This window comes from Monodelphis domestica, chromosome 7 (genome assembly GCF_027887165.1).
Source record: "Monodelphis domestica isolate mMonDom1 chromosome 7, mMonDom1.pri, whole genome shotgun sequence".
Taxonomy (NCBI): Eukaryota; Metazoa; Chordata; class Mammalia; order Didelphimorphia; family Didelphidae; genus Monodelphis; species Monodelphis domestica.
Window position 1 is genome coordinate 13473544 of NC_077233.1, and position 13939 is coordinate 13487482.

At 40.4% G+C, this 13939-nt stretch overlaps 1 protein-coding gene across 1 annotated transcript in view; it reads left to right on the forward strand.

The window, feature by feature from the left end:
• SCN10A (sodium voltage-gated channel alpha subunit 10) overlaps positions 1-13939 on the forward strand; it is a 98116-nt gene that overhangs the window by 43427 nt on the left and 40750 nt on the right. Inside the window, exons 12-13 of the mRNA XM_056804224.1 lie at positions 6622-6748; positions 12006-12244. Coding sequence (XP_056660202.1) covers positions 6622-6748; positions 12006-12244 — 366 coding nt within the window. The remainder of the gene's footprint in view (positions 1-6621; positions 6749-12005; positions 12245-13939) is intronic.

Consider the following 13939-nt stretch of genomic DNA (forward strand, 5'->3'; position numbering starts at 1 on the left):
ATTTCCCTACATTTCTATATATAATGTTCAAATTCCTGTTGTTGTTTTTTTTTAATCTTGTGAGATTCAAATGGCCATTATATATAATACCTTTGATTTTGGATGTTTGTAGGTTTATTCCTTTTTGTTATATTATTGAGGCTTAATGATATATCTGGGTGATTTGAATTTGGGGTTCATATCTTTTGAGAATTCCTCATTTTGGTAATCTCTTCATATGGGGGGGGATTTCTTTCATAATATCAGAATCTAAAGTTCAGATTCTTCACGGTTTTCAGGGAAAATAGTAATTCTTATACTGTTAAATGTTATTTCTCCTATTTGTCCTTCATATATACATATATATTATATACATAATTTATTTATTTGTTTGTTTGTTTATACATATATATCACTTTATCTTACTTCCAAATCTGTTTCCAATTTCATGATTATAACTTTATTTTTCTCTTTCCATCATGCCTTCCATTATTCTCTTTTGGTAATATAATTTTACAGTTCATCAAATCTATTATTTAATTTTTTATTTTAAGATAATTTTTTTCAATTATCAAGCCTTTTTTTTTCTCCTTCCTACGTTGCCCCCTCCCTCACTACAAAAAAAAGGAAGCCATTGTAACAAATAAGCATAGGTAAGCAAAATAAATACACATATTGATCAAATCTAAAAAGTTATCTCACTTTGTATATTAATCTATCCTTTTTCAGAAAATGAGTAGCATTCTTTATCATTAGAATCAGTTGGTTATTGAATTGATCAGAATATTAAGTCTTTCAAAATTAATCATTTTTATAATGTTGATATTACCAAAAAACCCTATTCTCTTTGTTTCTCTTCATTTTACATCAGTTCATACAAGTATTTCCAACTTCATCTGAAATTATCCTTTTAGCTATCATTTCTTACAGCATAATAATATTCCATTAAATTCATAAACCATAATTTGTTTGCCCATTCCCCAATTGAGAGGCACCTACCCTCCCCTTACTTTCCAATTCTTTGCCATCACAAAAAAAAGAACTGCTCTATTTTTGAACATGTAGATCTTTTTCCTCTTTCTATATTTTATATATATATATATATATATATATATATATATATATATATATTACTCATTCAAAGGGTATGCACGAATTTAGTGTCTTAGATTGCTTTCCATGACTGTAACAATAAAAAACATAGTGAATTTTGGTGTATATAATGTGCCTGTTTTTCCACAACATTTGTCAGTTTTATTTTTGGTCAATTTTGACCATCTGATGGTTGTGAAGTAGAACTTTAGAGGTATTTAATTTGAATTTCTCCAATTATTAGTGATTTAGGTTATTTTTTTTAAACCCTTACCTTCTGCCTTGGAGTCAATACTGTGTATTGGCTCCAAGACAGAAGAGTGGTAAGGGCTAGGCAATGGGGGTCAAGTGACTTGCCCAGGGTCACACAGCTAGGAAGTGGCTGAAGCCAGATTTGAACCTAGGACCTCCCGTCTCTAGGCCTGGTTCTCAATCCATTGAGCTATCCAGCTGCCCCCTGATTTAGGTTATTTTAACACGATTTCTTCCAATTATCAAGCATTTTTCCTACCCAAAACCTCTGGTTCATAACCATTGACCATTTATCAATTGGAAAAATATTTCATTCTTATAATTTTGAATCGATTTATTTTATAGCTTGGGCATGAGATATAAAAACATTGTTCTATAAAATTCTCCTAATATATTTCTAAACTTTTGTGTTTTATTATAATTTTGTCTACATGTCTTTAGTTGGATCAATTTCTTTTGTCTCTTAATTTTGCTAATTTCTTTTCTTCATAATTCTTTTTGGTTTTTTAAATTATGCATATTTTTCTATTCTGACAAAATTCTAACTTCTATTTCTGATACTGTCATTTGTTTTATTTTACTACATTTTTTTCTTCCAGAGAGTTAGATTTATTTGGTAAAATTCTTTTTTGTTTTCACTTTGGCTGAAGCATAATAAATTCTGTTCCAGACCCTTATTTAACTGTCTGTGAATCTTTCTGTATCCACTGTGTCTCTTGTAAACAAAATATTGTTAGATTCTTGTTTCTAATCCATTCTGCTGTCTTCTTCCATTTTATGGGTGAGTTTATCCTATTCACATTCACTGTTATGTTTACTGTGTATTTTCCGCATTCCTACTCTTTTGTTTATTCTTCTCTTTTCTACTCTGTCCCCTCCTCAAATATCTCTTTTCCTTCTAATCACTGCCTTCCTTAAACCTCCCTCTCATCATCTCCTCCCACTTTCTCTTAATTCCTAGCCCTCTTATTTCCCTGTTGGGTAAGATGATTTTCTATACCTAACTCTGTGTGTGTGTGAACCAGTTCAGAGGAGAGTGAATTTTAAGTATTGCCTGCTCTCCTCATTTCCCCTATAAAACTCTTCCTTACATGGCTCCTTTTATGTGATAATGTCCCCCCACTTCCCCTTTTTTATTTCCCTTTCTTTCAGTGCATCCCTCTTTCTTACCCTTCTGTTCTTCTTTGGAGAACATCTTAGCATAATAGATTCACATTCATGGCCTCTAAGTAAATTCCTTTTAACTGGCCTAATAACGATGATATTCTTAAGACTTACACTCCTTTCTATCCTGGAACCACAATCTAGAACTGAATAATGGGTGGCACAGCTACTATATAGAACTTTTTCCTACTCCCAGTAGCATTACAGGGATTCCTGGGATCACCTTCTTATCAGGTATTTAGTCCCTTTACTGACCCTCAGTGCTTAGCTACTTCCAGTGCCCACTGGAGCTACCACAGCCCATAGTCAGTATAGAGTCAGTATAGTGCCACGTCTTTCATGCCATGTTCCCTACCAGCCCCTACCCCAATGTCGTTAGACCTTTTTCTATCTTCCTAAGCTGATATGGGTTGGAAAAAAATGACTCACTGTGACTTTTTGTTGACTTGCCCTCTCATATTTTGGTTTGGCACATTCTTTAAGTTGCTTTAGAGGAATTTGCTGGAAGAGTTTGGCAAGAATGCTGATTTTATCATACCATATTGGTTCTGTCCCCTAATAAAGGATTTCTGAACTTGGAATCCACGGCTAGATTTCTGGAGGGTCCTTGAACTTGAATGGGAGAAAATCACAATTCTATTTTTGCTGATCTCTAACTGAAATTTAGCATTTTCTTCACTTATTTAAAATCATTATTCTGAGAATGGGTTCATAGTCTTCCTCAGAACTATAATGGGTCCAAGACACACACAAAAATTAAGAACCCTGGAATAGAGAATTAGAGTCACAAAATCTTATTTTCAATCCCACCTCTGATACTTACTAGCTATCTGTGTGACCCTAGATAAGTCATTTAATATCTTTCAGCCTTAGTTTCTTTCTGTGTAAAATGGGGATCATAATAGAGCCTACTTTACAGGATTGATGTGAGGATCAAATGAGAATAGATATATAAAACATTTTGCAAACCTTCCAAAACTGTATAAATTTTATCATCATCATCATCATCATTATTATTATCGTTATTATTCCATCAGTTTTACCTCCACTTTTAATCACTAATGTTATTCTACTGGGTCAGTGCCCTTTGGGTTTTCTCATCTGTACAATTCTGTTAAATATCCTGTTAAAATCTAGGTAAATTATAATCAAAGCATTCCTCTAATATAGCAACTTTGGCATCAAGAGTATATTGGTAAATATTTAACAACCAGTTCTCTTGGGGAAAATGCACAGTACATACTTTAATCTGAATTGTTAACATTTTTTAAGTTTAGACCATCAACAAAACAGTAAGTCAAACTGATAGATAGCATTGCAGCATTTTCTAAGTATAAATGCTCACACCGAAAATTTAACTATCGGCTCTCAGCTTGCTCCAGCACAGCCCTCCTAGTAATTCACTCTAAAGAGGAAAAGAAGTTAGCCTGACATGTAGATGAAGTCATGTTGACTCTGTGATCAGTACTTCATTTTCTACATGTTTACTAACCATCTTCTTAATAATACACGGTAGACTTTTGTCAGGAATCAAAGGATTGGATTTGATGGCCCCTCTGGTTCCTCTCAGCTCTATGTCTTCTCTCTGATACCTCCTTGTGGCATGGAGAAGAGCCTAGGCTCTTGTGTGGAAGCTCCTTGAGGCCAGCCCCAGCAGAATGCCAACTCCTGTTGTCTTTCTAACACTGGCACCTATAGTCCGTACTTGTGATTTTTCAGCACAAGGAACTTCTTGTGGGAAAACTGCCTTCACTGGCGCATATTGGCAACTTATCTAAAAGGTTATTGCCTCAGAGAGTTGCTTAAGGCACTGAGAGGTTAAGAGACTTGCTCAAGGGGGCAGCTGGGTAGCTCAGTGGATTGAGAGCCAGTCCTAGAGATGGGAGGTCCTGGGTTCAAATCTGGCCTCAGACACTTCCTAGCTGTGTGACCCTGGGCAAGTCACTTGACCCCCATTGCCTAGCCCTTACCGCTCTTCAGCCTTGGAGCCAATACACAGTATTGACTCCAAGACGGAAGGTAAGGGTTTAAAAAAAAAAGAGAGAGACTTGCCCAAGATAACATAGCCAGAATTTGAATCCAGCTCTCTAGTCTCAGTACTGCACTGCATTTCACCTTGTATATAGTAGGTACTTAATAAGTGTTTGTTTAGTTGTGTGGAACTAAAGTAGAGCTCTAACCCTTCAAGACAAGAAGTAGCCACATAGTTGTAAAGGAATCATAATGTTATGTGGAAGTGAGGGGGGCCACTCACACCAACAGAAACGCGAGACTTATGGGTTATTGGAGCCTAGAACAAAAATAAATAAAAGAATGAAGTTATTTGGCAGATTAAATTTGAGGCAAGGAGAAGGGACAAAGCTCAGGGGCAAAAGATTTTCCCAGAGAATAATGAGAAAGGGGCAATTTAGATTAAGGATGGTTTTTCATTCTCTAAGATTTGTTTCTAATATTGCTTTCTGCTTTTTTCCATTGGGGCGATGCCCAGCCTTTCCTTAACATTAACTATGGTCCCAGTGGCAACTCAACCAAGAGAAGGTACAGCTATGGAAACTTTACTCTCAAGAGTCAAGATGGCCTCGACTCTGTCTTTACTGATGATGAGAAGATCTCTGGCAGGGAGAATGGGAGTCGTCGAGGGTCTTTGCTTTTGGCACACATGGGACAACGTATGAGTACGCAAAACCAAAGGATCCTCTCACCTCAATCTCTCACACCTGTTGCCAGGCAGGATGCCAAAGAGTCAAGCAACCCTGGAGAATGCAATGGGAAAGCTTCTTTGCCTGGTGGAGACCCTGCTTCTGGGAATGTCACATCCTCAGGGGCTACTGAAACATCTGGAAAAATAGATATGGTAAGTGGGAAAGCCAATTAGGATTTAGAGTGGAAGAATCTAATTCTTTGAGAGGGACAAGACTTGCCTTACCCTTAGTAGGAATGCCTTAGCCAGCATCTTTGACAAATGGAAATCTTCCTTTGGCTTAAATAAGTTAAGTGTGGGACAGGAAGACCCACTGTCTTCAGATAGCCCATTCCACTTTGGGGAAACTCAGATCATTAGGAAGTTTTTCCCACCATCAAATTTAAGTTTTTCTCTTTGAGATTTCCATCCATTGACCCTGATTCTCTTTTCTCGAGCCAAGAAGAATAGACCAAATTGCTCTGTCCCAAGAAAACCCTTTTTATCATTGAAGACTGCTCTCCCAATCTGTCTCTTCACCTCTACCCTCAACTTTATTTCTGGCCCTTCATCTCTAATTTCTTTGATTGTGCTTCACATTCCATAATCCCTATAGTTCTAGTCTCACTCCCTCTTGTGTCCTTAGTAGTAATTCCAACTCACCTTTCCTCAAGAGATCAATTTCCAATTTGTGAATTACTCAGACTATCCACTTGTCTTAGGTCCACCAGAACAGTGAGTACTGGAAACCATGTCAAGAAGAAATAGAAGGAGTACTAGGAATGGAAGGGTCAGGCCACCTGAGTTCTTGTCCTTGCTTGACTACTAACCAATTGTGTGACATTAAGGAAGTCACTTTCCCCTTTGCGACATTTTTTATTTGTAAAATAAAGTGGAAACATGGAAGCATGAGGTTTGAAGGAATCTAAAGGATCACCCAGTCCAAATTCCCATCAACTTCAGAAATACTTTCTACAATGGGGATGAAACTGGGTGATCTCCAATTTGGTCAACTCAACAAACATTTATTAAGTCCTTATTATGGGCCAAGATAGCCACTACTCTCATGGAACTTACTTATAATTGGGGGGGGGGGAGGTAATACAACACACAAAAGGTTGATTTAAAGGGGAGGGAGTAGGGAAACAAAGGCACCTAGCAAGGGAGGCATGGTGGAAGAAGTATGGAGTGCTGGTCTAGGCGCACTCCTTAAATGTGGGTTCCAGGAAGAACTGTCCAAGGACAGAGAGAAGCCAAAGGGGAAAAGATTACAAGTTCTCTGATATCCCCACAACTTCACAGAAGCCACTATTCTGCTGCCCACAGCTACTTCTTTCCCACACCATTTACATCTCACCTCAAGTTGACAAGCCATCACCCTTCCCTACCAGAGATGATGCTAAGCGAGTCCCATTTGATGATCCATCCCTAACTGTGCGTTTGTGTGTCCACAGACTTCTGAGGAGACCAAGAAGAAGAATGCACTGACAGCCCACACCTTGTCTGCAGAGTATTTTGATGAATCATTCCGAGTGAAAAGGGCAATGAGTGTAGTCAGTATCATTACTTCTGTCCTCGAGGGTAAAGTGTCTCATTTTAATGCATTCCCTTTGATGTTTTCATTAGTCTTTGCTAAGAACCACTACCAGTTAATGTCTTTCAAAGCCAGGGTTTCCTTATCATACCAATGTGACCTTGTGTCTCACATCTTTTTTTTTTCTGCTTCCTTTCTAATCTTTGCTACAATCGATTTATTTGTATGAAAACTTTCTGATTTAACGTAGTCAAAATAATCCATTTTATATTTTTACAATGTCCTCCATCCCTTGCTTACTCATACATTCCTCTTCTATCCATAAATCTACATGGTCCCTGTTTTATAATTTGCATATGATATCTCCTGTTATGTCTAGGTCATCTATCCATTTTGATCTTTGGGATGGTATAAGAAATTAGTCTTTACCTAGTTTCTGCCAAATTGCTTTCTAATTGTCCCAGCAACTTTTACCAAATAGTGAGTCCAAAAACTTGGCTCTATACTTTTGCCAAGTACACTATTACTATAATCGTTTACTACTATTTGTTGTATTCTGTTCTGTTTCACTGGTCTACCTTTCTATTTCTTAGTCAGGAACAGGTTGTTTTGATAGTTGCTGCTTTATAATACAGTTTAAAATTTGTTTCTGCTAGAACTCCTTTTTTTACATCTTTTTTCATTAACTAATTTGATATTCTTGATCTTTTGTCCTTTCAAGTGAATTTTGTTATTAGTATTTCTAACTAAATATGAATATTTTGGGGTAATTTAATTGGAATAGCATTAAATAAGTAGATTAGTTTATGTAGAATTGTAATTTTAATTATATTGGCTCTGCCCGTCCATGAACATTAATATTTTCCAATTATTTAAGGCTGACTTTATTTGTATAAAGAGTTTTATACAAAAAAAGAGTTTTATAATTATGTTTGTAGATTTGTTTGAGCAGATATTCTCCTAATTATCTTACTCCATCTCTGGTTATTTTAATGAAGTGTTGCTTTCTATCTCTTCTTGCAGAACTTTGTTAGTAATATATAAAAATGCTGATGATTTATGTGGGTTTATTTTATATCCTGCTACTTTACTAAAGTTATTAATAGCTTCAACTAACTTTTTAATTGAATCTCTAAGATGTTCCACATATACCATCATAATGTTTGCAAAAAGAGCCTCTCACTTCTTTATGGAAGTTAATCAGCAATCACCCCCACCTCCCACATTGGTGTATTATAAAAACTTGACTAAGGCCTATGTTATGTCATGTAGAGTAATATGTCAGCATGAATCAGAGAAATGACTAACTTTATAAAGATCCAGAGCTGGATAATAAGAATAGAACAAGAGGAATGGGAACTCCATTTTATTCAACTCAACAAGAATGTATTAAGCACCTACTATGTGCCAAGTAGCAAGACAGTATAGCATAGTGGATAGAAAGCTAGCTTCAAATTAGGAAGACATAGGTTCAAATCCTCTGTCTGACTCATACCAGCTGTTCTTCAACCCATCAGGGACCTAAATTACTCTGTCTCATGAGAATTTAACATATAGAATATTGGCCAAGCTGCAGTGATAGAGAGCATTTTCTCACTGGGAGTTCTTTATACCAATGAAATCATGGGACTAACCCCCTAAAAAAAGCTAAGCACTGGACATACAAAAACAAAAGCAAAGGAAAAGCCTAGAGTTATATCTGGAAGTAATAGAGTTAGGACTCCAGATGGAGGCAGAGCTCTAACTAGGGCAGGGTCATTAGATCTTTGCCCTAAGGCAGCCAATGCAGAGCCTCCTGACCATGCCTATAATCCTTCAGAAGCAAAGAAACAGTAGAGCTTAGCACTCTGTTACCAAAAATAATTGGACTCCTCATGCCACTTCTACCCTCAATGCTCTGAGCAAAATGCACGATCAGTGTAGAGCTTTGATGTCTTGGGTATATGAATTTTTCTGACAGGCCAAGCATTTAGCCTTAGTATGCGGACAGAGAAAGATGTAAGGGTGGCTGGGAATGACAGCATCCTTCAAGCAGGCATCAGGAGATGAGCCACTTGGATAACTGGGCCCGAAGGGTGAGGAAACTGGGACTAGACAATTGAGAGGCTTCTAAGTAGAGAATAAGAGACTATACCAGTGACAGGAATAGAAACCAGATCCTTGAAATCTAGAAAGCAAATTCCAAAAGTCCTCAATAAATCAGCGTTAGCCCCAGCTTGCTCTCTGTTGGCATTGCTTTGGAGGACCCAGGGTGGCCCCAGTGCCAACATGAGGCATCAGAAGAGTAGCGTGTGTGTGACTCCCAACAGCAAGTCACCAAAGAGGATGCCCAGGTCTCTTTAAACGGTGCCACTGGAGTGGATTTCGGTCAGCTGGCGAGGATAGAGAATGTAGCTTTCCTCCACCTGCAGAATGAGGCCCTCACTGGCGCATGTGTATTCATCATGGTGGCCTGGTAATGTCTGTAGAGCAGAGCACTTAATCTTTCATGTCACAGACCCCCTTGGGCTGAAGTCTGATGGAGTCTGTGGATCCCTCCCCAGAACTATGGTTTAAAGACATAAAATAAAATACAGAGGAAACTAATTAGAGTGAAAAAAGCTAAAATTCAAGGTTTTTAAAGGCAAGTTCATGGACCCCAGGGCAAGAATCTGCCATCTAGACCAAAGAGCAAAGTGTGATAACAACACTGGCCTGGGGTTCAAATCTTCTTTCTTAAATGCACTCCTTGGGCAAGTCACTTAACTTATGCATGACTCTGTTTCCTCATCTGTAAAATAATCAATGAATGTGAACATTTATTAAATGGCAACTATGTGCCAGGCACTGTGCTAAACTCTAAGAGATTCAAGCTCTAAATCTCTGGTGCTATGATAAAGATATTATTTCCCAAAGGTTTAATTTGAACCAGATTGTTCCTGCCACAAGAACCAAATCCCCTAAACACGCCTGTTAGGTACCTACCTGACCTCAGGAGTGAAGCTAGCTGTCCTTGCAGATCAGAGGATGCCCAGGGCAGAGCAGATCAGTGACAGGAGAGATCGTGCAAAGCAGAGCCTGGCTGGGTAGAGAAAGATCTGGGCCCATAGGCAGAAAGTTAAGGGTTCAAATCCTGCCTCTGACCCCTGCTAGCCATGTGAAAACACGGGCATGTCCCTTCCCTTTTACCACATCCTTGGTCTCCTCACCTGCCAAATGGGAACAGCACAGCACCTCCCTCCAAGCACCTGGCCCTAAGGTTCACTTGTGTGTAAAGCACTAAATAAATGTCAATTTTGGCCTTTCGGGTCCTTGGATTTATCTTGGGAAACTGCTTCAGGGTGATTGAGTCAGTTGGTCGGAGGGGCATGCCCGTCCCAAAATGGCAACAGGAAGAAATTACTCCCAAAGACAGAAACAGGAACATCCCCAAGGAAGAAGGAGACCAGTCCGCCATGAGCTGTGATAATGGGTGACGAAAAGACATCCCTTGGGGGACCTTCACTCTGCAGGTGGCTCTTCCACCAAATTCATGGCAGGGGTGGCGACCTTTAGGTAGGCGTTAGATAAAGGACATCTCTGGGTAGAGGGAAAGTCCTCACGTAAGTCAGGTCTACCTGATCACCTTTACGTTTTAGAGAAGTTCTTCAGGGGGTTAAGGAATACATTTTGAAAATAAACTTGGGGAAACTCTGGGTGTGGCTGATGGCTTTCCTAACCCTCCTCCCTTTGGGCACAGGAGGCAAAAGGATAGGGAAGAAATTTGCCATGCTTATTGAGGGGGAGAGGAACCACTATGGGCCCATTCTCGGGATTGTGGTCTGAAAGGCATGAAATTATATAGAAACATATAAATATATATATATATATATATATACACATATATATAGGATTACAGAGAAAACCAGTTATATTGAAGTACAGATAGAGGAGAGGAGAGGAAAGGAGAGGAGAGGCTTGATATCTAAACCTTATCAAGAGGTATAATAATGAGGTAATGGGTTTCAAGTCAAGAAGGCTTGAATTCAGATCTTGCTTCTTAAGATTACCAACTGGATAAGGGGCTTAAATTATGTGTGCCTCATTTTCCTCACCTGTAAAATAATCAATCAATGAACACTTAGGGTTAGAGATAGGTTTTTGTAAGTGTTTGCTGCATAGAAATAAGTATGAACTCAGAAATTAGAACACTTAGTCTGGAGATCCCCATTCCCTTTTCTTTTTCTCTCCTTTTATAAATGAACAAAGTCTGGTCAGAGAACTATGAGTGACACAGAGAAAAGGAGTTCCAAAGACCAGCTCTCCAGACTCATGTTTGTACATGTGTTAACTCTACCTTCTTTCTATGAGGCAGGAGGAAATTCGGGGCAGGTCTAGAGAGATGGGTCAGTGAGTTTGGGAGATGCCATCAGAAAGAGATTCCCAACCATTGAATAGGGCCATGCTGGTGAATCTATGGCATGTGTGCTGGAAAGGGCTGCTTCCCTCCCCCTCTCCACCATGCCTGAGGACATTTCTGACATCACCCACCCCTCTGCCCAATAGCCCAATGGAAGTGCTTCCTCCCTCCCCTGAATGGGGTAAGGAGATGGCTCACATGTGGCATGGTGGCTGCAGTTTGAGCACTTGGTCTCTAAAAGGTTTGCCATCACTGGACTAGGGAGATGGAGAAACCAGAGTGGGTCCAGGCAAAATCAATGCAGTTTACCTTAAGATAGGACTGAAAGTTGGGATGGATTGTCCTGGACACAAGAAGACTAGGAGTCACTTGATCAAGTCTTTGAAGCATTTTTATAATTCAACCCTATCCCGCAGTGTCATATCTCCTGAGAAAGCCAAGAATCTTCATCAGGGCAACAAGAGAGAATTCAGATAAATATGGAGAGGGACTGCCTAAACGCTGACATGACCATTGACACGGTCCCTGGGACCAAGGGATAGAGAGATGTTTGGAATTTCCATCCCTTGAGCTCTTCCAAAAAATAGCAACCCTAAAAGGGGGCAGCTGGGTAGCTCAGTGGATTGAGAGCCAGGCCTAGAGATGGGAGGTCCTAGGTTCAAATCTGGCCTCAGACACTTCCCATCTGTGTGACCCTGGGCAAGTCACTTGACCCCCAATGCCTAGCCCTTACCACTCTTCTGCCTTGGAGCCAATACACAGTATTGACTCCAAGATGGTAGTTAAGGGTTTAAAAAAAAAATAGCAACCCTATGAGGACCTTCCTAGCTCGGATGCTGAGTTACTTTCTGTTCTGTGGTTGGTAGAAATTCTTTCTTTTGATTTGTAATGGGCGCTCACGGGTCGCCTCCTATCTTATCATTCAGAACTTGAAGAGTCGGAGCAGAGGTGCCCTCCTTGCTGGATCCGCTTTGCTCAGAAGTACCTGATTTGGGAATGCTGGCCGCCCTGGGTGAAGTTCAAGAATCTGGTAGAGTATATCGTGAAGGACCCTTTCACGGAGCTCATCGTCACACTGTGCATTGTGACCAACACGCTGTTCATGTCCATGGAGCACTACAATATGACCGCAGCCTTTTCCTTCATGCTCCAAGCAGGCAATATAGTAAATCCTATTTCCTATTAACTCATCGCTGGGGAAAGGGGCAAGCTCAAGCTCCAGCCAAGAGAAGGGAGGGGAAGCTTGTGTCAGGGGCAGGTGGTGGGAGGAGGCTCTTGGCAGGTTGAGGTGTTAGAAGAAGGATGGGGGCAAGGTGGCACGGGGGGGGGGGAGGAAGGCAAAGGGACTCTCCAGCTTCAGGTTGCACCCAGAAATGACAATATCATGTACCTGGAGCCATGGACAATAGCATGCTACTTGGAAAACAGGAAGGGGAGCTGGGTTCTAGATTTCATTCTCCTAGGTGTCCTTGGGTGAGTCACCTACCCCCTACAAGCCTCAGTTACCTTGTATTTGTATTATATATGAGTATAATAATACTTTACCAATATGGGTATTAACATTAAGGCAAAATAATCAGTATAAAAATACTTTGCCAGTCTGGTGGTAAAAAACTAAGCCAGATGGCCTTTTAAAGCCCTGTCTGACTCCAAGACCTATTTTTCCCCCTAAAACCCTCACCTTCCATCTTGGAATCAACACTCTGTATTGGTTCCAAGGCAGAAGAGTGGTAAGGGCTAGGCAATGGGGGTCAAGTGACTTGCCCAGGGTCACACAGCTGGGAAGTGACTGAGGCCAGATTAGAACTGAGGACCTCCTATCTCTAAGCCTCTCTATCCACTGAGTCACCCAGTTGCCCCCCAAGAATTCTTATTTTAAAACAATGAGAAAAGCTGTGCCAACTTATCTTGGTGGCTATGTTGATCTCTTTGTCAGATTCATCCCAATCTAATGAATTAGATTCCGTTTACTTTGAGTGATTGAGATTTCAGTAATATGACCCCTCCCTCCAATGAGGGAGATGGCAACTTCTCAATGATACCCATTCCTCTGGGGTCACTGGACCATAATTTCTAACTGGAGGGCTTCACCAAGCCCCTTTGGACACGATCTGCTGTCTCTTGTTCTCATTTTGTTTTTTCTTTTTAATCCTTACCTTCCATCTTAGAACCAATACTGTGTATAAGGCAGAAGAGCAGTAGGGGCCAGGCAATGGAGGTTAAGTGACTTGCCCAAGGTCACACAGCTAGTGCCATATTTGAACCCAGGACTTCCATCTCTGGGCCTGGCTCTCGATCCACTTGAGCCATGTCGCTTTCCTTTTTAAGGACACACGTTTGCTCCATTTCTTACATCATAGGCACAGTGGGTACCACTGTCATGGCCCCTGCATCTCCCCTTTGACCTCTGAATTCTCTGTGGTTTGAACTGGCCTGAGATCCCGGCTTTCCGTGACCTTGACAGTGAGAGAGAACACGTCGCTCAAACCCTGACAGACCAATGCTAAATCTCTAGAGTCTCATGAGCTGATTTTCATGGAGGAGGCTTAGTAGAGCTCCAGGGTTCGATGTAGCTCCAACGATGTCCTCGTCAAATGGGTTCATTTAGACCCCCCACCCCCACCCCATGAAGACTGAATCTTTCTTTCTAGATCTTCCACAGGGAGGCGTGTGTGTGCATCCCTCCCTGCATGTGCACATCCAGACATAGACATTTACACCTCCATAGAGAGCAATGACTCCCATTTCTAGAGTGCTTTGCCATCTTTATTGTGGTTGGAGGGAGTCTATTTCCCCATTTTATAGATGAGGAAACTGAAGCTGCCTGAGGCTGTGACTTGCCCAGGGTCATCCAGCTGGT